At 38.5% G+C, this 27625-nt stretch overlaps 1 protein-coding gene across 1 annotated transcript in view; it reads left to right on the top strand.

The window, feature by feature from the left end:
* RhoGAP1A (Rho GTPase activating protein at 1A) overlaps window positions 1-27625 on the top strand; it is a 594034-nt gene that overhangs the window by 220264 nt on the left and 346145 nt on the right. Inside the window, exons 5-6 of the mRNA XM_067141809.2 lie at window positions 1300-1485; window positions 23792-23998. Of these exons, the coding sequence (XP_066997910.2) occupies window positions 1300-1485; window positions 23792-23998 (393 nt within the window). The remainder of the gene's footprint in view (window positions 1-1299; window positions 1486-23791; window positions 23999-27625) is intronic.

Genomic DNA, 27625 nt, shown 5'->3' with positions numbered 1-27625 from the left:
AATATACTACAATACACTACAAATATCAAAAGGGTTACCATACATACCATTCTAGTTGAAAAGGCATATAATAGTGGACATTTCAACAAACTCACATTTTTGCAACATTTGAGCATTGCTTCAAATTTGAGATGGTCCATAGAGATCCAATTTAAAACTGTTCTTCAACTTCTATTCTACAACTTCATATCCTCAATGTGTTCTACAACTTCACCATATGCCTCTGACTTTCGTCTTTTATCTTCAAGATTATGATTAACTTCGGATCTCTCGACCAACCTTTGACTTTTATTCTCTCTTCTTTATTTTGAATATATACGATTTTTCGCCATCGTCTAATTGTAACCGCCAGACAGTCAACTTTTTTTTTCATAGCAATCTTACTACTTGTTGTATAACAGTCTGTTGTTTTATCCGTTGTACTTATTATAGCAGCCTCCTAATGTTAATTTTGTTAATACTTCCACCATTGTAACTCATCACATTGTATATTTTTAAACCAACATTGTTATTTTTAATGTTATTTTACTTCAAATCTCTTAAAGATTTTTAAAATTCATTTCATTATTACATGTTAATTAGACGCTTATTTTCAATCTAAGGTTAAGACAATGGCTGATGATGCCTTCATACAAGGCGAAACATGTACCATTATTAGTTAACAAATCTATGTAAATCATCCAAGACTAGACTTTGTATTGATTAGGTGGTCTATTTAATTATTCCAATCAAATATCATCAATACGGACCAAAAATGATATTTATTACATGTAATTCTTACCTTTAGGCGATGTAAAAAGTCCTGACCAATATTTAATTTAATCAGACCGACATCCCATGAGAGAGCACAAAGTTTTCACTTAGACTAGATTTACTATACTCCTTAAGACATATAATGTGGAATTCTGTATTTTTATTTCAATATCATCAGCAAGAATGCACACATACCACATAAATAACAAGTAAACTGAAGCGTGGCTGGAGTTGTTGGCAATCACAGCACCATTCTCCGCAGTGGAGTCTCTTGCCGCACCATTGTTTCAATGATAAGTCCAAGGAACTGTGCACTCTTATTCTTTTACTCGCTATGATGTGAAAACAAAATTGTTATGACAGTGTTCTTGGCTTTTTCTATTATTAAGAAACTGTTTTTCAGAATGTTTTGTGAAGTCTATTTTACAGCTTTCTGAATCACTTCAGTTAATATATTTTGAATTAATATCCTTCCGTGTGTTTATTCCTCTCACTTTATGATCATTAGTTTTTCATTGTATGGTTATGTTTGTTGATTCTGTCTAGTACATGAAGGCAATCAAAGCAACACTTACCTCCTCTCAGCCTGTCATCACCCAAGAGGAATTTGACACAATATTCTACAAAGTTCCTGATCTTCACGACTTACACAGTAGATTCCTGGAAGGCCTGAAGAAACGAACTCACAATTGGGATGGCCGACTAACTATAGGAGATCATTTTCGAATAATGGTAAGTTTGTATTTTTGTATTGAAGCTATAATCGTCCTAAGTCAGAAATTACTTACTATTGTTGTGGCCACCAAATTAGCCGGGTCAGAGAAATTACGCTGTTGCCAAGGTTATGTAGCAACTGGCAAAGAAATGGCTAACTGAACACATCATTTCGGAGTGCGATGCAAATTGTTCTTTCTCAAGCTCCTGATGATACTTCATACAATGTTTCAAAACAAATTATAATACAAGCTTCAGAAAAGACTGCTGATTTCAGTGGTATAACTATTTTCCATATAAACCACTTTAAATAATTGAATCGATGATTGGAAAAAGGAAGAATGTCCAATTTTCTCAAATTTAAGCTGAGATATAAAATTTGCTCACGATACATGGGCGCGTCAATTGGTAGATAAAGGATTAATGTCCATGTAATACGGTGGGAACTGTGGGCCATCATAGTTTCGGGTGAGTGGAAAAGGGAAGATTGTTCGGACTTTCGTCTTTGTTCCACTCACTGCCATGAATGGTGCCACTGTACGGGAGTCACGCGGAGCGCAATCTTACGAGGAGAGATTGTTCTTATTCTGTTGTGTTGGATGAGTTATTCTCTGCCATTTGTAATTTATTGCTGGTGATATACAGTAAGTTTAGAAATATTATAGTGACGAATAGCGTTAAAGTGAGCGAAAGTGTGTCTCTTGACGATCAAGTGCTACCAAGAAGAAAAGGCATTAGAAATACTGCTGCGTATAGCAAAGAAAAATGCAAGAGGGCCAAGTCCTTGGGCCTACAATACATTACTTCGAAAGGTGTTACTGTACCGCCAAAATCTACTGGACCTCAATGTCGGTAAGTACCGTTTAGTTTTGTTATTTCAACAGTATCTATAACTCGGTGGTATTTGTGAAACTCGGTTATTTTTAAAAGCTTTTTACCCTTATGTGTGATAATGTTGTTCATTATGGATATATGGATATAATTTATATGAGCAATAACTTTGTTTCCCTAATATCTTTCTGTTATATGTTTCTTGCAGTTGCCCAAAGAAGTGTTTTGACAGAATTACGGAGGAGCAGCAAATGACTATTATCTCTGCATTGTATGATGGCAGAACTGAGAAAGAGATTTGTACCTTATGGGACTGATAGAGTATACACCAGTAGCAAGAAGAAGTAGAAAAGAGGAACCATGATTTGTGAAAAAGGGTACATTTAAATTTTATGCTATGAAGGATTCTGAGAAGTTGCCTGTGTGCCGCAAAGCTTATTCAAGTTTACATGCTATAAGTGATAAGGTTATTGTTCGCTTAACAACACTACTCGTTAATGGTCAGGCTCCAAATGATAATAGGGGACGACACCTCAGTAGAGGAAATGCTCTAAAACCAGATGTTATTCTCAAGATAGATAAACATATTAGATCTTTTCCAACTCATCAGTCACAATAAAGTGGAAAAATTGTTTGTTACTTGGACGCAGGCTTAAATGTGAAAAAAATGCATGCATTTTTTTTGTGAAGAGAACCCTGATCTGATTATCAAATATGAATTATATTTGAAATACTTAAAAAAAAACTTCCAGTATAAATTTGGACGCCCACAGGTTGACGTGTGTTCCACCTGCGAGGAACTCGGAACAAGATCAAATCTACTTTTCTAAACAAAACCGCAAAAAAAGTTGCAATTGCAGAGTTACTTATTCGTAAGCATAGGGCTTCAAAGTTTTATAAAAGCAAGAAGAAATCACTAAACTGTGTGCAGAAAGGGATGATGTATTAGGGATAGTTTTTGAGTTCATGCAGATTGTCCCTTTGCCTTGTCTGCCTGTCCAAGAAATGTTTTATTTAAGAAAACTCTGGCTATTTGTATTTGGAATTCATAACCTGAAGGATAACACAGCTCATTTTTATTGCTACCATGAAGGTCAAGCTAATCGTGGTCCAAACGAGGTGTGCACCTTTTTGTGTGATTATTTATGCAGACTTCCTGACACAGTTAGAGAACTTCACCTTTTTAGTGATTCCTGTGCTGGACAAAAAAGGAACAACACTGTTGTTCGATTTTTGATATATCTTACCATGATTGGAAAATTTCAAACAATTCAACATTATTTTCCAATACGAGGCCACTCTTTCTTGCCTTGTGACAGGGATTTTTCTGTCATCAAAAGAGTGTTACGAAGACGAGACAGGGTGTATTCAGTTGAACAGTATGTTGAAATTATAGTGAATTGTAGAAAGAAGCCTCATACATTTCAAGCCAAAGTCATGGAATATGAAGATATAGTTGAATTTAAGCAGTGGTGGCCATCATATTTTAAGAGAAGTTATACTTCCTTGGACAGCCAAATGAAAGTTAAGTTCTCGCTTGCAAGCTATAGACATTTAATTTATAAATCACAGCTACCAGGCTACATACGTGCATTGGAGTTTATTGATGGACTAAACTTCAGATCTTTCAGGCTTCTTAAGGGACTAGAAATACCGACAGGTCCTCAGGACAAAGCATACAAAGAAGTAGTTCCTCTCAATCGTAAGAAAATCGGAGATGTTCAGAAAATCAACAAGTACATTCCTTCAGAGTATCAGGGATTTTACAATAATATTGTTCAGTGGTTGACTAGAAGTGATGATCAGTCTGATGTACAAATTGATTAGGACAGTGAAAACAAAATGTTTTCATGTAAGGAATTGCAATGTTGAGTGGTATGTGCCGAGCTAAGAAGTATTCCTTGTATCTGTTGTGGATTTATATGCAATAAACTAATTTGTTATGGTGACAAACAAGTGTTTCTCTTAAGATAGTTTTCAGTACCTTCGAAAATTTGAATTGTTGGAAAAAGGAAGAATGTCTAAGGCTTTCTACCTCAAATTACTTTTAATCAGTTGTGAAAATGCCCTCTGTCTGACTTTCATAATGTTCCTTGCTGCATAGCTTTACAACTTTGCAATGTATCACAAAACTCCAGGACGAATAATATGAATGCTATTCAGTTTTTTCCAGTTTTCTCAAAACAGGTTTGCTTGGACATTCTTCCTTTTTCCAATAACCGATTCAATTATTAAAAATAAAATCTTGAACAAGTAAATTTAAATCCGTAGAATCATGTATTGAAAATTTCAGTAAGCGGCCAAAATTTTATTTCTACAGCCAATAAAATTTTGTTTGCGGAAAAAGGTAAAAAATTCCTTTATTTATATTTTTATCTGAAACATATTTCGTGAGTCTTGTAGTTTTCCTGGAAAATGGCCTGGAAAGCGATCATGTAAATGTCGCTAGCTGAGGCAGTTTGGGGTACGCGCGGCAGCACAGGCTGCAGGGCGCCGTAAATACTTTCAGATTACATATTAATTTGTAACAGTTTTATTACATTATAACTTTAAATATTTGAATACTGTATATTGTACTGAGTAATATAGAAAAAGGACTACTTTAAAGAATAGGTTTACATTAATTTACAATTAATTAAGAATCGGTTTCTAGCTACAAAGCAGTCTAAGATTTCTTAGTCACTGTAAAAAGTAAACTCGTGTCCTCATCCCGAGGTGGTGCGACTCTTTTCAGGCACACCCCCATTGGAGGTGAGCTGCATGTGTCATTTCAACCACATACCATCCCTCCTGCCATTCTTAAATTTCTGGCAGTACCGGGAATCGAACCCGGACCCCCGAGGACGGCAGCTAATAACACTAACCGTTACGCTACAGAGGCGGACTTAGTCACTGTCATCACTCATCTCACTATCAGTCGAGTCGTCATTTACACTGATAATGAATGACTCCATTCTTTCATCCCTTACTATTTCCTTGGCCCGATCATCTGTTTGAAGATTTTCCACATGATTGAATCACTTTTCCCAATCTGAAGCAGTCACACGGTCGATGGCTTCTGACATGAATTTTTCTACATCCTTTATTTTGAATGTCTTGTTCCTCTCTGCCACTTCTCTCTTGACTTGAGCCCAAATCAATTCAGTTCTGTTGTATTGGCAGTGGTAGGGTGGCAACCTTACTACCTCAATGCCCCAAGAGAGGCTAATTGATCAAGCTCGTACTTTTTTCTACTTTGAAGGGAGCAACTTTTTTCAGAAGTTCAGCTCGAGTTTCTTGTTCACTAAAAGGTATGTTTCTCTTCAGCAACCACTCTTGAGTTTCTTTCTTCTCCCAGCTTGTATTGGGTACTTTTTCAAGTAAAGCTGAATGATATGGAGCATTGTCTGTAACTATTATAGACGCTTCCTCCAAACTTAACACATTGCAGACCGGGTGCCCTTCATCCCATGCACAGCCCTGTTCCCGGCCACTTTCTAACTACCTCCAAACTGGAGTGAATGCATTCAAATAAACTGTCAGAACTTTGCTAGCCTTTGAAAGACCACTCTGTTTTTTCTGGAGGCCTTCCTGAATAGTTGTTGAAATGCAGGTAGGTAGGTATTTGTTGAAATCTATTTTGGCTCATAGTTTTCGGAAATATGGGGTTTCTATAAGGGGATTGTTTGGCCAGTAATCTTTCAGACACGATTTCTTCACTTGCCCAATCAATATATACAAAGCGAATTTTTTTATATTTCCCTGCTAGTGACATTAGTCTTCTACAAGTTTTAGGGGATACATTATGAGAATGTGAATTCTGCTCATAGTATAAGTTTGTCTGCTAAGCTATATACTGAAAAAAGTCCTGCTACTTGTCCTATGTTTCCATGTTCATTAGGCCATACCTTTATACCAGGAGCACCTTCAAAATCTTCCAGCCAAGTTTCACCATTGTCCATAACCAAGCTGTCATAAAACACTACATTGTTTACAATATTTAGAATATTTAAGCCCGTAATACAATTATCAGACTCGTTTTGCACCACGTGAGTTCCACACCTTGAAAATAAGGCTATATCCTCATCATTCAAAACATTTTTGTTAGAAGATATTTCATCATTGAACTCTAAATATTCAGCATTCCTTGGACATTCGGAGCTTGTATCAGCACATAATTCATGAATAATTTCATCCCTCGCTAAACACGTGTGATCCATGGGTGCCGCCATCTTGCAGACTGCATGGCTCTTTAAATTTTGTAAACATGTTGTCAGGAAATGCAAAGAAAAGCTATGATATGAAGAATAATTGAAAAGAAATGCGACAATCGATTGTGTAGAACCACATATAACAAAGTTCTATCACCCTTGACTTCCAAATAGTACTTGTATATCTCAAAAGATAGCACTAAACTTCAGTCTGCTGCTGACACGAGATAATTCGGGACCGGTCCGCAGCGCTCGGCCAGGCAAACACAAGTTTTCTCGGGACTAGTCCATATTGTATTAATAGCAGGTCTTCTACAAACCACTTTTTAAAAGATGCCTGGTACATTTCTGAGTGGTAGTCCGGGCTATTATTCTTTGATAGGAACACCCACTTACACTGGGGTATAAAATCTTTAATACCACCTGCGTGGCAAACAATCAGTCTTCCACCTTTCCCAGTGGCCACGTTCAATCCACCGCTCTTATCTGACTGTTGCCAAATAAATTTTTTTCTGTGCGACTGATTAACCCAACTCTCGTCTAAATAAATACGTTGTCTCGGGTATTGTTCATGTTTCAGCTCATGCATTTTTCTCAAAAATCGTGCACGACCTATGACAATATCCTGTCTTTCTAGCAGAAATTTTCTTCCATCGTTTGCCTTCTTGTATTTGAAGCCTAAGTTGTGCAGCACTCGTCGCACTGAACGTACACTTCTACTATATCGAATCTTCTCTCTTAGCTGTTTACGCACTTTTTCCACTGTAGGAAATTCCCCTTGGTCGTAAAATTCGAGCACAGTTTGCCTAGCCTACATCGCAGTGAAAATCACTAAGCACACTAAGCACACTAAGCCTTTTCTCCCTTACGTAGTTTTTCGTTGGAGATGAAAGTATTTTTTGGTTGGGTGAATATTTCGCTTCATTAACACATCTCTGGACCGAATGAAGGCTAAGATTACACATTGTTGCAGTCAATTCTTGGCTTTTCTTGAATTTCACAGTCTGCAAAATATTTGAGTCGGCCAACTTGTGCACGTATTGCAATACATTCACAATTATGGATTTTGTCTGGTTGGCTAAATCCTTCTTCTTAAGCCCTTCCCACCAACGACGTTCCAGAGGAGTTTCTTGTTCGTTTCTTGCACTTACATCATCCTCTTCTGATAAAAGACCCGAAGAAACAGCAGGCTGAACACATTCACTATCCATCTTTTAACTGCACTTACGGTGCGAGCTCAACAGCTGCATGACAGGGAATGACTGGGGTAAGGTGGCCTGGAGCGGATGGGCTTCAGCTAGACAGCACTGCACGATCAGCGTTGCCAGTCCGCGCTCGGAGGTAAGCGACTCTCGACCGTCTGATATAGATGTCCAATAACGGACCATTTAAATTGGTATTATCTCGACCGTCTGTCGCTTCGCCGTTCCCATATCTGACGACAGCGCAGTTTTCCTCACCCGCCTAATTTGGTGGCCGCGACAATAGTACAATTTTCATTCTGTTATTTATTCTAAATATTTGGGGTTAAAGCTTATTCCAGTTCTTCTATAGTCATGAAGTTTGCTAGTAAATTTAGATGCTTTCATAGTAATGGAGTTCATAGTTTCTTGTGCCACCTCAGATGTCTTCTTTAGACATGGACTATCAACTATGAAGCCAAAGTTCAGTGTTTTGATCCTGGCCAAAATTAACTTCTTTGACTATCCTGGTGATTGAAAAAAACAAATTATGGTTGCTCCAGGCATATGCATTAATAGAACCCAATTTAACTCACTAAGTATCTTTCTCAATCCTAATTCCATTTGGGCAGATATTTTTATCAGTTGGGGCCAAATTGTAAATAAGGTTATGGAACCAATTTCTTTAACGTAGCTACTCTTTGTATCTCAGTAAATCCCCACTATAAATGAAACTATGAAGTCCATCCAGGAAATAAGTTCTGAAAGAGCTGCAAGGCAGCATTGGTGATCTGCATGGTAAAAGCTTGCAAGGAACATGTTGCAAGAGTTTGACATGATTGCAGTTCTGTGAGTGCAGTTGTGATGAGAGCTATGTGAAGGTAAACATGGCCTTTCTCATGCAGTCTCCCACTGATTGCGAGGTACACCTGGTAATCAGGTTTCTCCTTGCTAAGAAACCATTGGCAGATGAGATTCACTGGGATTTCTGTGAAGTGTATGAACTTGATGTTATTAGTGACAGTATGGTTAGAAGATGGTGTGGAAAATTCAAAGGAGGTCAAAAAAATGTGCCTGGCGAAGACCGTGGGGACCATCCATCCCTGGTTACACATGAAATGATAGAAGGTATGTGGCAAGCAGTTCTGCAGAACTGGTGCCTCAAAATTTTGGAACTTGCTTGTCAGTTTCCACACATCTCCCGCACTCTGGTGCTTGAAATCATCACCCTGAGACTTGGATTTTGAAAGTTGTGTGCAAGATTAGTGCTGAAGCAGCTGACAGAGAAGCACAAGCTGAAGCACTTAGCATCAGCATTGGCTTTTCTACAGCAGTATTATGAGGTAGGCAACCGATTCCCTTGGAATCGTCAGTTCAAAGCAAATTAAAAAAAAAAAAAAAGAAAAGGTATTAACACACATTCAACATGAAATCTTCCTTAAAGCACATTTAAAATGGTTGACATGGGTTATATGTCATAAAAACGCTTAAAATTTAAAGAACTTCCTAGGGTCCAGGTCACAAATAATTGGAGTTTGTTTGCACAATGTTGAGCAGAGTTTTAAAATAATATGTAAAAGCTTGAAGTTGAGGAACGTTCTAAAGTTCTTATGTTGTTGCTGTAGATATAAAAACATATGTTAAAAAATGTTCATTTCTTTGTAGTCGAATTGTCAATGAAAAATAAAAGTGTGACAAAATTGACGATCTTGTGAAAGTGCAGATGTTAAGGCAATTTGCCTAGGAGTTCGAGGAACATCCTTTGTTGTTTTGTACCAGTTGCTGTAATTTGAAAATGTCACTGTTGATGTTGTTGATGGTAAAAAGTTAAATGACGGTACGGCCTTGGTTGTATGGCTCAGTAGTTGCAAAAGTGGATATCTTGGAAAAAGAAGAAAACGAAGAAATGAGAGCTAATGTGTGTATTTGGACTTTTAATTATTGGAGAATGGTTTGATAGTTCTTACTCTCTTACTTCTCGCTCTCATTACTCTGCCGCTAGGAAAGCTGGAGGTGCACTGCTCACCCGTGTCTGCGTTGAGTTTATTGCTGACTTTAAGGCTGTGACTTGTTTTGGATTGGCTGTGGTGTGGAGGGGATGCGAGAGAGTGGGGGAGTGATCCGTTGATGTGCTGCTCTCCGTAGATACATCTTGAGAATAAGGGGGGGATGACCTTGTAAAATGTGCTTGTTTTCTCGATAGAATCTTTCAGATTATGACTAAAATTGACTCGTTGAAACAAAAAAGATAAATGAAATATTTCTGTTATTGAGCAGAGGTCCCTTTTTCATAATTTCAATGATTTGTAAGTCCTTGTCTATATTTGAAAAATTGTGGTTGGATTTGTGCATGTGTATTCCCATGGCAGAATACCTGTTATGTTTGATTGCATTAATTTGTTTGATGTACCTAGTGGTAAAGCTTCTCCCGGTTGGTCCGATGTAACTTGCTAAACAAGACTGGCACTGTAGTCTGTAAATAACGGGTTTACCAAATTTGTCAGATTTATTCACAGATCCTGATTGTGGTCCCACCTGTTTGTACCAGCAATCATTCTCGCTACTTTCATGTCTGTTACTTCTACCTTATGAATAAGATATCCTGAGTCCACCCAGCTTTCGCTCCCGTAAAGCAAAGTTGGTCTGAAGACAGACCGATATAAAGTTAGTTTTCGTCCGGGAGCTGACTTCTTTCTTAATCTCACTTACTTTATTACCACCCTGGGAGAACACACAACCTAAATACTTGAAATTATCTACCTGTTCTAGCTTTGTATCACCAATTTGACATTCGGTTTTGTTTAATATGTTACCTACTGACATCAGTTTAGTCTTCAAGAGGTTAATTTTCATACCATACTCATTGCACCTATTATTAAGTTCCAAGATATTAGACTGCAGGCTTTCGGCACAATGTGCCATTAAGACAAAGTCGTCTTTGAGCAGATGATCCATGTAAACTACGAACAACAAAGGTGAAAGATTACAGCTTTGTCTAACCCCTGTAAGTACCCTGAACCACGAACTCATTCTACCGTCAATTCTCACTGCAGCCCAGTTGTCAACATAAATGCCTTTGATTGATTTCCCTCGGTACCCTGGCATGTGCTTTCTCTAGATCTACGAAACATAAACACAACTGTCTATTCCTCTCGTAACATTTTTCAGTGACCTAGCGCGTACTAAAAATCTGATCCTGACAGCCCCTCTGTGGTCTGAAACCACACTGGTTTTCATCCAACTTCCTCTCAACCAATGATCACACCCTCCCTTCCAAGATGCCGGTGAATACTTTGTCTGATATACTAATCAATGAGATACCTCGATAGTTGTTGCAATCTTTCCTGTTCCCTTGCTTATAGGTGGTAATTACTGCTTTTGTCCAGTCTGAAGGTACCTTACTACCAACACTCCATGTTAATCTTGCAACTCTATGAAGCCATTTTATCTCTGCCTACCCACTATACTTCACCATTTCAGGTCTAATTTCATCTATTCCTGCTGCTTTATGACAATGGAGTTTATTTACCATCCTTCCCACTTTCTCAAGCGTAATTTCACCAACATAATTTTCTTCGTCCCCATAAGCTTGGTTGTTCGCGACACCACCATGAATATTTCCTTTTACATTGAAAAGATTTTCAAAATATCCCATCCACCTGTCCAATGTTTCCCTGGGATCTATTATGAGTTCACCTGAATTACCCGAAACACTGTTCATATCCTTTTTCCCTCCCTTCCTAAGATTCTTTATTACTCTCCAGATAGGTTTCACTGCTGCTTGACCTGGCCTTTCCAGGTTATTACCAAAATCTTCCCACCTCTTCTTTTTGGATTCAACAACTATTTGTTTCACACTGTTTCTTTCATCTACGTACAATTCCCTGTCATCATCGGCCCTTGTTTGGAGTCATTTCTGATAAGCCTTCTTTTTAGGTTTACAAGGTGCTCTCACTTCATCATTCCACCAAGATGTTCACTTTTTCCCATCTTTACACACAGTCATTCCTAGGCATACCCTTGCTGTTTCTACTACAACATCCCTGTATGCCACCCATTCTCTTTCTATACCCTGAACCTGCATACTGTCCACTGTTCGAAATTTCTCACTAATCATATACATGTAGAGATCAGATAGGGGTCTGTATCGTAATAGACAAGAAAAATGTTCCACCGATCAATACATTCATTGTGAATGAATTATTGCACTAGTACCGGTTTTGGCCCATCTTGGCCATCATCAGCTAGCACACAAATTTACAGTCATTAGACAAAATTACAAAGATGTTACGTTAGAGCATCCGGATATTTAATGAAAAAATGGAAGTAAAATATATTGCAGTATGTTGCGTTAAAATATCTCTGGTTAAAAGTGGTGATGGTTATAATAAACTAAAACAGCGGACACGCCCGGCCCTGCCCATACACACAACAAGGCTTCCCCCACACACCCCTCCGACCCCTCCACAACAGCCGACAACATTATCAGAAGTACAAGGTACAATACGCGACAGGCAGCCAAACAGCAAACATCTCAACCACCCCACAGCAGTAAGTAAATTTTCATAGAACTCACACTAGTATACAACTTTTATTTCAATGAGAATTTCTAATTCAATCATTTCGACTTGCAGATATTCACCATCGTAAGAAAGGAAAGAGCCGCCATTAACGACCTTGGATTCAAAAAGTGATCAAATTTCTAGAACATTAATCAACATCAAACAAACAAATTATTAAAGGTTACAAAATACTAAATTGGAAAGTGGTTGAGTAATATTCATACATATTGGCAATGATTACAATATTTTAAGCTTAAAACTTGCAAACAACATAGAAGGTGTCTGTCTCTTGTTAATTTTGACTGTCAACTGAAGTTTACATCCAACGCACATTACAGTGATTTTAATGTTTTAATGTGTTTAAGAGTTTTGCTTATGAGCTTTTTCACATAATTCTAACATAATACGCACTGCAACAACGCAAGAACTACTATTATCTGCAGCTTTAGACAGTCAACTGTGCAATTAAGTTAAACCATGTTCACTAATTTTTATTGTGACTTTTATTGTTTTAATGTGTTTAAGTGTTTGTTTATGTGCTAACTTCTTATTATTCTAATATAACACGAACTGTACAACACAAGAACCACTATTACCTGCCGCATTAGACAATCAACAGTGCAGTCAAGCGTGTTAAATTATATTTACTACTGTTTTATTTTGGCTAGTCATTTGTTTTATTGAACTATCAACATGTATATTTCTACATTTAGTGTAAATTGTTAAAACGACTATAATACTGATTATTTCCAATTGTTCAACTAAGTTCATTTCATACAGGACTAAATATTCATAAGATTAGAGATCAATTAAACTGACTAGGCAAATGCCTATGTTTAAAAATACTCCGACATACTCATCACACTAAAGAAAAGACAAACTCATATTAGATTCTTGAGGCATAATATGTAAATGCAATTCTAGTGTAGCTGAGGATGACCTTTTGAGAGGTCGAAACCGGTCCTACATGTGACAGTAAAATAGTATTGATTAGGTGGAACTTTTCTTTTATTTATGACTTAATAGTGAATACCAGTATAATCTTAAATAGGTAATTCTGTCACATCAGCGTGCTGTTGCAGGTAACTGTATTATGGATGAGGAATGTAATTTGAAGGGCTGTTTTCAAATTTTCCATTTTCCCCATTAATATGAAAATTTTATGATGTAGGGTACGCCGCATATGAGACACACTATTAAAAGATAGTTTGTTATTTTTTAATTATTATTTTTTATTTACAAAAATGGCAACATTTGTTTACAACCTTTCAGTGTGAGTGTAACACCTTTGCCGAATGTTTTCCCTGTATATATGTTCAGTTCTTGTTCTATTACCTCTGGTTTAGTAACGAGTTGCCTGTTTTTTGTTACAAAACACCAACTGTTAAAAAAGTAATGCCGATGTCATGTAGTGTAAACCTATTTCTGTATTAAATAAAATAACAGGGTGCTCCCCTGTCCATATTTATTGCTTTCACTAAAATATAGTTATTCAACATTATTAATCATTCGTACATTTTGAAAAATGGATACTATTCCCTTCATCAGTGATACAAAAATAACTGTAAAAACATCTTTACTTTCTAGGACTCAAGACAGGTATTAAAATTGTTGAACATGTATTGTTACAAATCTAAAAACTTAGCGCTAAAATATATTCTTCTCAATGATGATATTTCAGCATATAATTCCTTAAATGATTATATGGCTGTTCTTGAAATTAATGTTTGAAAGAACAATCTTCAAAGTTTGTGTAATGCAGCAATATGATGTGGTGGAAAATCTGAAGATTTTGAAACAAGATATGTAGCAGTGAATGCTTAATGTCAATAAATATCTTATAGACCAACTTACAAACTTTTACACAAATTTCCGTGCATGTGTTAAAGCCGCCAGTGTCTTATACTATTATGAAATTCATTTCTTGTGTGTGCTGCCACTTTACCAAGCTTAAAGATGTATAATGGTGCTACTTCGTCTTGTGATAATGTTGGCTAGAAATAAAAATCAGTGTGCATCCAGAAGTTCCTTTGTAACATTCGATGTGTGTGTGTCTGCCAGGTGGGTAATGTTCTTCTTGTTTATTGTAGCATGGCAGCATGATATATGTGTCTCTCTGCGGCCAGATATGCACTCATCTTCATTGGGAAGAATATATTTTAGCACTAAGATTTTTTAGATTTATAACAACACATTTTCAGTAATTGTAATTTTTGTCATGGGTCCTAGAAAGTAAGGATGTTTTACAGGTTTTTTTATATCGCTGATGTAGAAAATGGTATAGCCTACATATCTCAAAACAAGTAGGAATAATAAAAAATGAAAAACTGAGCTTGATAACTGCAGTTGCTTAAGTGCAGCCAGGATCCAGTATTCGGTAGATTGTGGGTTCGAACCACACTGTCGGCAGCCCTGAAGATGGTTTTCTGTGGTTTCCCATTTTCACACACATTAATTAAGAACACAGCCGCTTCCTTCCCATTCCTAGGCCTTTGCTGTTCCATCATCACCTTAAGACGTATCTGTGTCGGTGCGATGTAAACCAACTTGAAAAAGAAAAAAGTGTAGTTTAACTATATTTTAGTGAACATGGTGGACCCACTAATAACCCCTTGTTATTTGATTGTCACAGTCAATATGGACCAATATAGGACAAAAGTAGTCAAATTTGTTAATTCTTTTGTGAAACATGCAAATGTGATTTTTCAGTTAAAAACGGAGGACACGATGACTGCTGTCACTGTGTGAAATCCGAAAAAACATTAGGAGTATGTGCACATCAAAGGGCGATGTGAGACGCTCTCAATTTTTAAAACTATAAAATGTGACAATCATAGTGTTATACAGGCTGAATGTTATTTCACATGTTTTTTTGGTTGAACATAACCTTCCCCTATCTGCAGCATACCAATCTAGACCATTGTTTAAAGCCTTGTTTCCCAATTCAGAAATTGCCACAAAGTATGGCAGTGGCAGAACCAAGACAACTGCAATAGTGAGAAGCATATCTGAGTCAGCAGTATCTGAAATAGTCAACAGTCTTCAAAATGCAACTTACTCATTGTTTACTAATGGTAGTAATGATAACAGTGACTGCATTAGTGTTTACTTATTTTTGTGAGGAAGAAAGAACAGATTATTACTCCACTGCTTGCTTTGGAGGAATATGATAACACTGGGGAAAGCATATTTCTGGTACTGGATAGAGAAACTAAGGTCAAGTTGCTGAAATGGGAAGCTGTGTTATCATACGATGGTAGGTAAATGTAAGGGAGAGTCAGCATTTTGGAAACAGCAGAATCCTTCAATTGTTATAAGAGACTCTGTCTGTCATCTCCTTCATTTAGCTGCCCAGAAGGCTACTAAATCTTTGGAAGCAAGGGCACATGGAGACAAGTTAGTAGACGCATATTTCTTTCTTGAAAGAATCTTAAAAAATAATATTATTGGAGATGTATCAGGAAATAAGTGGACCTGAGCTCAAAAGTCACAAAAACTTGAAACATGTCAGCACAAGGTAGTTCTCTCATACTGATTTAATAAACAGGGTATTAGAACAGTGGGAGCCATTGAAATTGTTGTTTCATGTTGGTGAAGATGTCAAGTCAGAAGAAACCAGCAATAAGAAATTTCTTGTAGTGAAAGCAGCAGTGGAAAATGTCACTAAACTTTACTTATTTCTGTTTGCACAAAGTAGTTATCATGTATCAAATGGAATCTTCTTCCATACATAAAGTGGCCAGATACATGAATGGATTGTTGATGGATTTAATGGTGAGGTTTGTGAAAGCTGGAAAGTTTGGAAAGTAGTTGGAAGTAAGTTTACCCCTTGTGGGTGGCGGACGTAGACGAAGAATTCACCCAAGGTATCCCCTGTCTGTTGTAAGAGGCAACTAAAAGGGGCAACCAAGGGATGATCAAATTAGAACCATGAAACTACTTGTGATTAGTACCACCATGCAAGGAACACCATGGGTCGCTTTTACTTGCGCATAGTACCACGATGTTGGGTACCAAATAGGTTTGTAATTAGTAGCAAACGAGAGTGTGACGGCTTTTACAGTACCTGTGATTAGTAGCACTATATGAGCGACACCATGGGATGAGGGAACCGATGGTTCTGGCTTGCCTATGATTAGTACCCACTATATGAGGAACATCACGGGATAGTACGAATCTCTGTGGTTAGTGCACTTATGTGATGATCACCATAGGTTTGGGTTGTCTGTCAATGGCGCCGCATTGTGCGAAACACCATAGGTCTGTAATACATGTCCGAATTCATTACCTGTGAGTATTACCATAATGTGTGGAATACCGCGAGTCTACACTAGTCTTAATTAGTACCGTAACATGACAAATAACATGGTTCTACTTTCCTAGCAATAAGTACCATGTGAGGGGCTGCTGACTTGGATTTTGTACCCCTTTCTATTGGAATTAATAATTTTTCATCTGTACTTAGTGTCGTTAAAAATTTGACATGATGAAAAAAATAGTTCGTAGTGTCTGTAGTATTTTTCATATCTATGGTAGTGTTTTTTTTAAATTATTCATATTGTTTTATCCAAAGATTGTGTCTCCAACCTTCCAGAACTGCGCTAAATTTATCATTACTCTTACTATGATTCTTTTGTCTTTTTGTATCGAGTGATAGTGCAGTGTGTTGTTGAGTGTAGAGTTGAGTTGAGACAGAAAGTTTTTAATAAACTTTTATAATCAATTATTCTGCCTGCTGTCATTTCTTGATGGTCACAGTACTTTTGCTTTGCATCCATCTCTTGGCACAGGCTAGAGCAAAGTGTAGCTTCCACTGAAGTCCCAGTCTCATCCATGGCTGTGACAATATGGAAGCTGCTGGGGTATGGGTGTTGTTGATTAATGACATTCAGAGCACAACCAGTGTGTCTGAGTGTCATGAAAGGTGTTGCTCATAGGGTTAGTTGTGCTACAATAGCACTGTCTGGCCCAGTGAGGAAAGCAATGGCAAACTACCTCACTCCTCATCTTGCCTAGTACGCCTCATTTTGGTACTGCCATTGGTTTTTGTGGTTTCCCTATAACTGCATAGCCTTTGGTGATGCTATTTGAGGATCCAACCAGCCTCTGGGCTGATGACCTAACAGACAATCAATTATTGAGAGTTGTGCCCCAATTTATTTCTGATAGGTTATGGGCTCAGTGCACCAGTAAGTCGTGAGTAAAAATGGCATCAGTTGCGGATACGCCGAAGATTAAGAGACTTGGGCCGAAAAACTATGTGGTTTGGTGCAAGCGAGTGAAGGCTTTCCTAACAAGAAAGAAATGCTGGGCTGCCATCGATCCCGGTTACGATGATGATGAAGATTTAACTACAGATGAAGAGGACCTAAACGCCACTGCACTCAGTAACTTGACGTAGTTGGTAGAGGACTGTTACTTGAATGATGTAACCAGACATGAACGAGCAAAGCATGCCTGGAACAGACTTATGGCAATCCATTTCAAGATCTCTCCCTTTCAGTTTGTGAGTACCATGGATGAATTGGCAAGCTGACTCAAGAAACATGATGAAGCTGTTTTGGAATATCTGAATCGGGTTGAGCAATTAGTGGAAAAACTGAGAAATCATGGATCCAACATCAGTGATCAAGATCTGGCAGCCTACATGCTGAGAGGTTTGAAGCAAGAAAATTACAAACACATTGCCCATGTGCTGGAGTTATATGAAGAAAAACTATTGTCAGAAAATGTGAAGAATAAATTGCTGCAGGAAGAAGATAGACTAGAGAGAGAGAGAAGGATGAACTTAAGAAGAAAAATCAAGAATTGAGAAGCTATGTTATGAAGAACAAAGGAAAATCCATGTTTTTGAGAAGAAACACAATTTTTCTGATGAAAAATTCAGCTCTTCTGATAGATCCCGTTACTGTTGTGGTCAACTTGGGTATTTGCAAGAGTGTATCCGAAAGTAAGAGAAGCCCAGTCAAGAGGAAATGTAATTTGTTACACTTGTGACAAGGAGGGACATCATTCGTTTAAGTGTGGAAACTCTGAGGCTAGTACAAATGACAATAGGGGCTCAGACGGGAATGCCCGTGATAACAAGAAGTCTCAGAGAGAATTAAAGAATAAAGTTGCCACTTATGAAAAGAAGAAAGAACTGGTGACAGAAGAAAAGAAGATTGGAAATAGCACTGTGAGAGTGAAATATGCCGTGCATTTGATGACCTAAGGACAAAGAATGTAAACAGGACGAAAAGTCATGTGATGCAAATACTTGGATTGTGGACAATGGTTGTGACCTCCACATTACACCTCACCGTGAGTTGTTGAACAACTTTGCAAGGAATGTGTCAGTTCAGTGCATGTGGGAAAGAAAAGTCTCGTATGTGATGTGAAAGGCAGTGGGTCCATAGTGCTGAAAATAAGTGATCAGTGTGGTGGATGGACTTTGAAACTAACCAAAGTGCTGTGGGTTCCAGATGCATCTGATAATATTTTGTCGGTGAGGCAACTTAAGAAAACTAATGTGCGTTTTGAGATAGACAGTGGAAAGCTGACTGCTTACGACAAAGGGAATGGGGATGAAGAATTGTTCAGTGCCTATGCAAGAGAAGAAGATGACATGTATGCCATCAAATGTGATTGGTATGAACTAGAGAAATCTGACTGTCAAGATAGTGATGGTGAACAGGCATCTGTGTGAGCAGTTGCTTGCAAGATGGTAACAAGAGAAATATGGCATGACCGTTTTGGGCATGCTGAAAATTTGCCTGACCTTGATTTGATTGACAAGCAAAAAGGTAGTGAGAAGTGTGAAGTGGCATGAAAGGCAAAGGTAAAAGGGCTCCTTTCCCAGATAGACTAGTGAAATCACCAGCTCCCTTGGATCTTGTTTACTCTGATGTTCATTATGTGAAGCCTGAAATCTTGGGAGGGGAGAAATATTTCCTAACCTTGACTATTCCAGACACAGTGAAGTGAGTGTGTTAAAGCACAAAAATGAGGCTTGTGAAAAAAAAAATTACATTCAAGAAAAGGGCTGAGAATATTCAAGATAAAAACTGAAAAATGTTCAAATGGATGGGGGAGGAGAATATTGTAATAATGACTTGAAACAGTTCTTTGTTGACAATGGTATTGTTCACAGGCTGTCTTTACCAGGGGAACACCAGCAAATGGGAGTGGCAGAGATGCTGAATCAACAGCTTCTGACTTTAGTTCGGTGCATGTTATTGAATGCAGGTATGCCTTTGAATTTTTGGAGCGAGGCACTCTATACTGCCTGTTACATTAAGAATATGTGTAAGGCATTTGCTATTGAAAACAATGTACCCTATGAGTTGTGGTTTAACAAAAAATTGTCTGTTGAGGAAATTTGTTGAATGAGAGTATTTGGATGTCGTGCCTGGGCGTATGAGGAACATAACAAAGCTGAGAAATTAGAGTATAGAGCAAAGGAATGTGTCGTTTTGGGCTATCCTGATAATAGAAGAAGTTATAGGCTGTGGGACTTGAAGAACAAGCGTGTTGTTTTGTCCAGAAATGTAGTATTTGAGGAGAGAGTGTTTCCCATGAAAACTAAGGAAGGACCTGCTACTGTGTGCCTGTTTAGTCTTGTGAGAAACCATTGGTCGTAGATTTAAGTTTGTTTTACTCTGATAATGAATCTGACTTGGTGCGCAGAATTGATGAGCAAGTAATAGATGAGCCAGATAGAGGTCCTGAAATTAGTGTGAATAACATCAATGCTGAAGTGCTGGAAGAACCCATAATTCCTGAACTACGTAGGTCACAGAGAAACAGAAACAGACGAGAGTGTATGGATTGCATTGGATGTAATTTGCATGTTGTGTCTGCTGTAACTAAGAGTGCCATGGAAGCTTTGACTGGTCCTAAATGTGAAAAATCGAAATCAGCAATGGAGAAGGAGCTAAGTAATTTTGAGGAAAATGAGTGTTGGGAATTGTTAGAGAGACCAAAAGGAAAGAATATTATTGGGACAAAATGGGTATTCAGAATCACAGGAGGACTTGATTGTAATGAGAACATTTACAAGGCTAGGCTTGTAGCTTTAGGTTATAAGCAGGTAGAAGGTGTTGATTATAATGATATTTTTAGTCCTGTTTTGAGGCGTCACCGAGCTCGATAGCTGCAGTCGCTGAAGTGTGGCCGGTATCCAGTATTCGGGAGATAGTGGGTTCGAACCCTACTGTCGGCAGCCCTGAAGATGGTTTTCCGTGGTTTCCCATTTTCACACCGGGCAAATGCTGCAGCTGTACCTTAATTAAGGCCACGGCCGCTTCCTTCCCAGTCCTAGCCCTGTCCTGTCCCATCGTCGCAATAAGACCTATCTGTGTCGGTGCAACGTAAAGCAACTAGCAAAAAAAAAATTTTTTTTTTTTTGAGGCGTCAGACTGTTAGAATCTTGATTGCTCTTGCGGTGTCAAAGGTTGGAATATTCAACATTATGATGTAGATGCAGCATTTCTAAAGAGTAACATTTAGGAGGAAGTGTTTGTGGAACAACCAAGTGGTTTTGAAAGAAAACCCAACTATGTCTACAAATTAAAGAAAAGCATGTATGGTTTACACCAAAGTTCGAAGGACTGGAACATTTGTTTTGATGGTGTCTTGAAGTCGGTTGTTCTTAAAAGATCTGTTTGTGAACCATGTGTGTACTTCGGTAAAAATATGCTATTTGGAGTGTATGTTGACGATATGATAGCTATCGGTATTGTTGAAGTTTTGGAGTGGTTTAAGTCAGAATTGTGTCACTATCTGGACTTCAAGGATCTTGGGGAAATTAAGAGTTTTTTATCGATGTCTATGACTGTAATCAAAGATGTGGTGTATGTTGATCTAAGCATATACATTGATAATCTAATACATGAGTATAACTTAGAAAATGCCAAAGGATGTGTTGCTCCGTTGGATGTAGGGGACAAGAGGATTTCATGGGAGGCCGATAGATGTAATCAGAATTATCAAAAGGCTGAAGGCAATCTACTTTATATAGCCAACAATACAAGACCGGACATATCCTTTGCGGTCTGCAAGCTGAGCCACTACTCTCAAAACGTTAGCGTAAAAGATTGGCAAAGAATAAAGAAGGTGTTTAGATATCTGAAGAAAATAAGAGGTGTGAAGTTATGCTACTAAGCTAGTAATGATTCAAGGAGTATTTATTGCGATGCTGATTATGCTAACTCTGAGGACAGGAAATCTATTTCTGAGTATGTGTGCAAATTTGCTGGTTGTCCGATTATGTGGTCTAGCAAGAAACAATAGATTGTTGCTACTTCAACTGTGGAGGCTGAGTTTGTATCAGTGGTGGTGCGCACAAAGGAAATGTTGTGGTTGCATAATTTTTCAGTGACTTTGATGATTGTAATTACGTTAAAGTGCCAATTCAAATATTTTATGATAATCAAGGTGCTATACATGTGAGCTCAACTCATGTTGTGTCTGAGAAAACTAAACATGTGGATGTTCGCTATTAGTTTATAAAGGATATTGTGACCAAGGGATTGGTAAAGTTTGTGTATGTACCACGAGATGAAAATGTGGCAGACGTTTTCACAAAGGCATTGTCAGGGGAGGGAACTTATAAATTAAGGAACTTGTTAGGCCTTGTTGATTAGCATCTGCATGCTTATCTACGTGTGTTGCTTATTTTTTTAAATTCGTGTTTGTTTTCAAATTTTTATGACAAGGGGAGGTATTGGAATTAATAATTTTTCTTCTGTACTTAGTGTGGTTAAAAATTTGACATGATGAGAAAAATAATTCGTAGTGTCTGTGGTATTTTTCATATCTATGGTAGTGTTTTTTAAAATTCAATTGTTTTATCCAGAAATTGTGTCTCCAACCTTCTCGCACCAGAATCACGCTAAATTTATTAATACTCTATGACTGAAACTATGATTCTTTTGTATTTTTGTACCGAGTGATTGTGCAATGCATTGTTGAGTGTAGAGTTGAGTTGAGACAGGAAGTTTTTAATAAACTTTTCTAATCAATTATTGAGAGTTGTGCCCCAATTTATTTCTGATACTTTCGACTACAAGTATCATCGATTCAGTATTGTGCTCTAGAAGCAGTCTTTTGGTCAGTGATACTATTGTTCTATGCCAGCTTTTGTGCATGTGAGGCACTGTGGGTCAGTTCCACTGATCGTTTTAAATTCACATCCATCCCGTCCGTCCGTCCATCTTTATTTTGAATTGTGATCATTGGATGTTTTTGGCTTTTAATTTGTCATTTCATTTCATACCATTAGCGGCAGATGGCCAAAGATGTTAGGCCCTTTTAAACAACAAGCATCAACATCATCATCAGGAGTAAGTTTGAATTGCATTTTTGATATAAAGTTCAGTAGTATGAATTGTTAGAGTGATGATGACAAGATTGTGACTGGAGTTACAAGAGAGCACATTTAGCAAGGAATTGATGCTGGCAGTTCATCTGGAGATGACATAAGACAGTTCTTCAAATTGGTAAGAAATTTCTTCACTACAGCATGCAGCTACATTTTGGACAAATTCTCTTTTGATGACTCTGTGTTGAAGAATGCAGAACTGGTGAATGTTTCATTGAGAGCAACTACTTTTTTGTTAAGCCATCTCTTTTCACTTTTGACTCGGTTAATTTATAACTGTTAGGTTCTTCAGTCTGCCAAAACTAATTTTGAGAAATAAATCTATAAACTACCTGAAAAAGGAAACAGATGGTAACAGTACTACACTGTAGTAGTTTATACATTTATTACTAAAAAACTAGCTTTCGTACACTGAAGAACCTAAGAGTTATAAAGCAACTTTTTGTTTTCATCAGTGCTCTTTTGTTGTTGTTGAATTGTTAAAAAAGTATGAGAACACTGAGCAAATCAAACTGGTAGTGGAATTTGCTTCCTACCTACCAGATCCATTAACCCTTTACAGGGCAAAACTCAAGGTACTTGGAAATCTAAACCTTTTCACTATAAATGGCTATAATGTGTCACAAGGAGGCCTATGAAAGCTGAATTTGACCTTAGAAATGTGGTATTGCAGAAGAATGCTGAATTTGAGATGGGTGGATCGAATCACAAATGAAGTGATACTGAATCGAATTGGTGAGAGGAGATCGATTTGGCTAAATTTGACGAGAGGAAGAGATAGAATGATAGGACACATCTTAAGACAACCAGGTCTTGTTCAGTTAGTTTGTGAGATAAGTGTAGGCACTAGGAATGGTAGGGGTAGACCAAGATATGAATATGACAAGCAGATTGGGTCAGATGTAGGATATAATAGTTACGTAGAAATGAAGTGATTAGCACAGAATGGGGTGGCATGAGAACTGCTTCAAACCAGTCTGTGGACTGATGACTCAAACAACATGTTTCATTGTACTTTTGTGTTCTGAAGTTTATTTTAATTTTCAAATATGATGTGTAATATATTTGAGGAAATCTCAAACTCTTGCTCATCTTTTATTATCATATGCTCTTTTGATGGGTGTACATACTGCTGATAATCCTGCTTTCTATACTTTAAAATGTTCAGCTAGGTAATTTAGTTCTTATTGATTTCAGGCAAGCAACATCAATATCTATGGTGCATTCCTTCATAACTATGTTCGTGCAACTGAAACAGTTCGGAAATGTAGTAGCAACAACCAGCAGTTTGGCGAGATCACACGAGACATTCGTCTTAAATCACTTGCTGGTCAGAGTCTATCATTGGAAGATTTGCTTCATAAACCTGTGGCTCGTGTCCAGAAGAATGCTTTGGTACTACATGTAAGTATTTTGTACACAAGTGTTCTAATGATTGGTTCAGTTAATTGGTGTTCCTTCTTTGTATTAATTGTCCTTAGGGTGGGTTATGATTTAGCGATGCATTTAGTGATTGAGTAATTGAACTGAAAATAAATGAGGAGTTATTGTATCGATAGCTCTTTTTAAATTTAGTGTATCATTTCACTTGTGGCATATGTATTACTTGAATGTAACCAGAAAAATCAGGTTTATTTATATTTGAATAACCGAGCTCAATAGCTGCAGTCGCTTAAGTGTGGCCAGTATCCAGTAATCGGGAGGTAGTGGGTTCGAGCCCCACTGTCGGCAGCCCTGAAGATGGTTTTCCGTGGTTTCCCATTTTCACACCAGGCAAATGCCAGAGCTGTACCTTAATTAAGGCCACGGCCGCTTCCTTCCACTTCCTAGGCCTTTCCTATCCCATCGTCGCCATAAGACATGTCTGTCGGTGCAACATAAAGCAAGTAGCAAAAAATTTTTTTATATATTTGAATAGGTAACTCATCAGAGACATGGGCTCCTGTGATCACACCCTAATATGTGAACTATGGGCAAAAGCAGAGTGGCCTCTTCTGCCGTCAACCCGACGTAAACATAGAACATTGTGTATCCGTATGTATCCATCCGCGGTCTGAACACTGATTGCAGAATCACTGGGGTACTCCCGAGCACATGGCAAGAACCACGTGGACTGTCTTGGAACTGTTGTTACTTTGCTTGATTGCGGAGATTACATCAGAGTTAGCTCTACGTAGACTGTTGCCGGATACCACTGATGTCAACATGTAGTTGACACGCAGTTGTGATGCAGATTATGAGACAAATTATACTCACTGTGGGGCCGATGACCTTAGATGTTAGACCCCTTTAAACAACAAGCATCATCAGCATCATCATCATCATCATCATCATCATCATCATCATCATATACTCACTGTCCACAGAAATAAACAACAATCTCGAATGGCCAATGACATCTGGATATGTAACATATCAGAAAAAAAAAGTAGATTGGAATTTATGGCCAAAACCTAAATACGTAATAAATCAGTCACAACAGCGAATATAAGTAAAACTTCATACATTTATTTATTTATTTATTTATTTATTTATTTATTCACAAAGCACAAGATACAGCTACACTGAGCAAATTTCACTTGCACTGCCAACAGACTATTTAACCAACGTAAACTTTCATAATAAAATATAACAAACATAACAAAATATAACAAGATCAGGTACACAGCCTACTAATAACAACTGTCCAAATCGAAAACCATAAGAATGTCCATATTCATAGCCAAGTCGTCGTGGGTCAAGATGGCGGTATAATCCCTTCACATCAACTTATCTTTAAGAGGCTATTTACACACCCCTCGAATACACTTTTATTCGATGCTATATCGAGTTCTTGTCTCCTGTTAATATTGTTAAAGAGTGTCGGGAGGCGGATTAGGAAAGATCGTTGAAGTATTGAGTGCTGAGTGTGGGGAATGTGGAGAAGGTCTTTGGTTCGGGTGGAGCGGGAAGGAACGCGGAGAGAGAAGAGTGAGACAAGATGTTCCGAGCGGTAATGCCCATTTAAGATCCCGTGGAGGAAACTCAGGTCAGCTACCTGTCGCCTGATGTGCAGCGGTGACATATTAATTGCCATTAATACCTGCTGCGTAGACAGATTTCTGAGCTTGGGGTTTCTGTTCCTTACAATTGCAGCAAAGAAGGACACTGCTCTGTCTAACTGCTTAGTATTGGAGGGAGAGGCTGTTGTCCAAATAGGAGAGCAGTAGTTTAAGAGAGGTTGAATGATCGTGAGGAAGAAGTGACGAAGAGCAATGGGGTCAGAAATTTCTGTGAAGCGATAGAGAATGCCTAGTAATTTCATGGCCTTGGTTGTATATGTTTCTATGTGGGTCTTAAATTGTAATTTTGTATCAAATATTACACCTAGGTCACGCTGTTGCGTAACTACGGTGATGGGCTTGTCGAGTAGGTAATATGATGTCGGTAGAGGAGATTTACGTAGTGTTATGGTCATGTGGCTGCATTTTTGTGGATTGGGGATAAGTTTCCAAGTACGGCACCAGTTCGAGAGGGCATTAAGTGAGGACTGTAGCAGAGCTGCATCTCCTGGATTCCTGATCTCCCTAAATATCTTGCAGTCGTCAGCAAAGAGTAGGGTATTGGCTGTTTCGTTGAGTTCGGACGGCAGATCGTCCATAAACAAAGAAAACAGCAAGGGGCCAAGAGTACTGCCTTGTGGGACACCGGACGTGACTGGTAACCATGAGGATGAAGTGCCTGATATTACCACTCTCTGCCAACGGTTATGTAGGAAGCCAGAAAGAAGGGTCAGAAGACTGCCATGTATATTAAATCGTTCGGAGAGTTTATGGAGCAACAGAGTATGGTCTACAGAATCGAAAGCTTTCGAAATGTCTACGTAGCAGATATCCAGCTGCGATTTAGCTGCAATGGCGTGTGATGCAAAGCTATGCAGAGTGGCTAGGTTTGTTAGACAAGAGCCACCTGGTAGAAAACCATGCTGCTTGGTTGAGATATACGGCAACGTGAATGCGAGGAGACGCTGGTGTATAATTTTTTCAAAGATAAAGGATAGTGTGGGGAGAATAGAAATTGGTCGGTAAGATGAAACATTAAATTTGTTGCCTGATTTGAGAAGTGGAACAATATTTGCCTGTTTCCAGGTATTAGGAAAATAGCCCGCGGCAAAACATCTGTTAAATAATTTAGATAGAGGGACGCAAAGAGTACTGGCAGTATTTTTTAGGAAAAGAGGACCTATAGTGTCGGCACCGGTAGCTTTGTTGATACGAAGAGTTTGAAGAAGGTCATGAACTTCACTTGGTGTGGTAGTTATGCTTGATAGGGTTCTGTTTGAGGCTGTACCAATGGGTGGGAGCGGTTGGTTTTGTAAGGGAGGGGAGAAGTTGGAGAAGAAATACCTGTTGAACAGTTCATTGCGATCGGCGCCGTCTGCTGTTGCATCGTTGTGGTTCACGCTGACAGGAATCCGCTCCGTCCTTCTTCGTGTGTTGATGAGACTCCAGTAGCGCTTGGGATTGCTGCGGACGTTTTCAGTGACAGTGTCTACGTGTGTTTTGTAGTCTCTTCTGACCATAAACCTCGCGTGGCGGCGGATTTTAACGAAAGTATTGTGAGTGTGTGGGTTAGGGAAGTCTTTCCACAGGCGCCAAGCTCTCCTTTTATTAAACAGTATCAGTCTGGTCTCATGTGATATCCAGTGTTGATGTTTGCTGGTAGTAGCCCGTTGTGCAGGTACGAAGTCTTTAATTGCAGCTTGCAGCCAGTCGTACAGCAGGTCAAGAGCCGATTCGATGTCAGCTATTTCGAGCAGACTCCAGGGAAGGCATTCCAGGGCACGACACATTGCAGGCCAGTCGGCACGGCGCCAGATGTAGGTAGGGCGGTAGGGTGTCCTGCTGTGTGGCTTTGAGGAGGGGTGGGGAAGGAGGAGTGTAGCATCGAGGGACTGGTGGTCGCACAGGAAAAGGTTTCTGCCTGGGGTTATTGTTTTAAGTTCTAATGAGGAGAGTATGAAGTCCAGGGTGTTGGGTCCACGGGTTGGGT

This window comes from Anabrus simplex, chromosome 2, assembly GCF_040414725.1.
Source record: "Anabrus simplex isolate iqAnaSimp1 chromosome 2, ASM4041472v1, whole genome shotgun sequence".
Classification (NCBI taxonomy): domain Eukaryota; kingdom Metazoa; phylum Arthropoda; class Insecta; order Orthoptera; family Tettigoniidae; genus Anabrus; species Anabrus simplex.
This window is presented reverse-complemented; position numbering and strand designations above follow the sequence as displayed.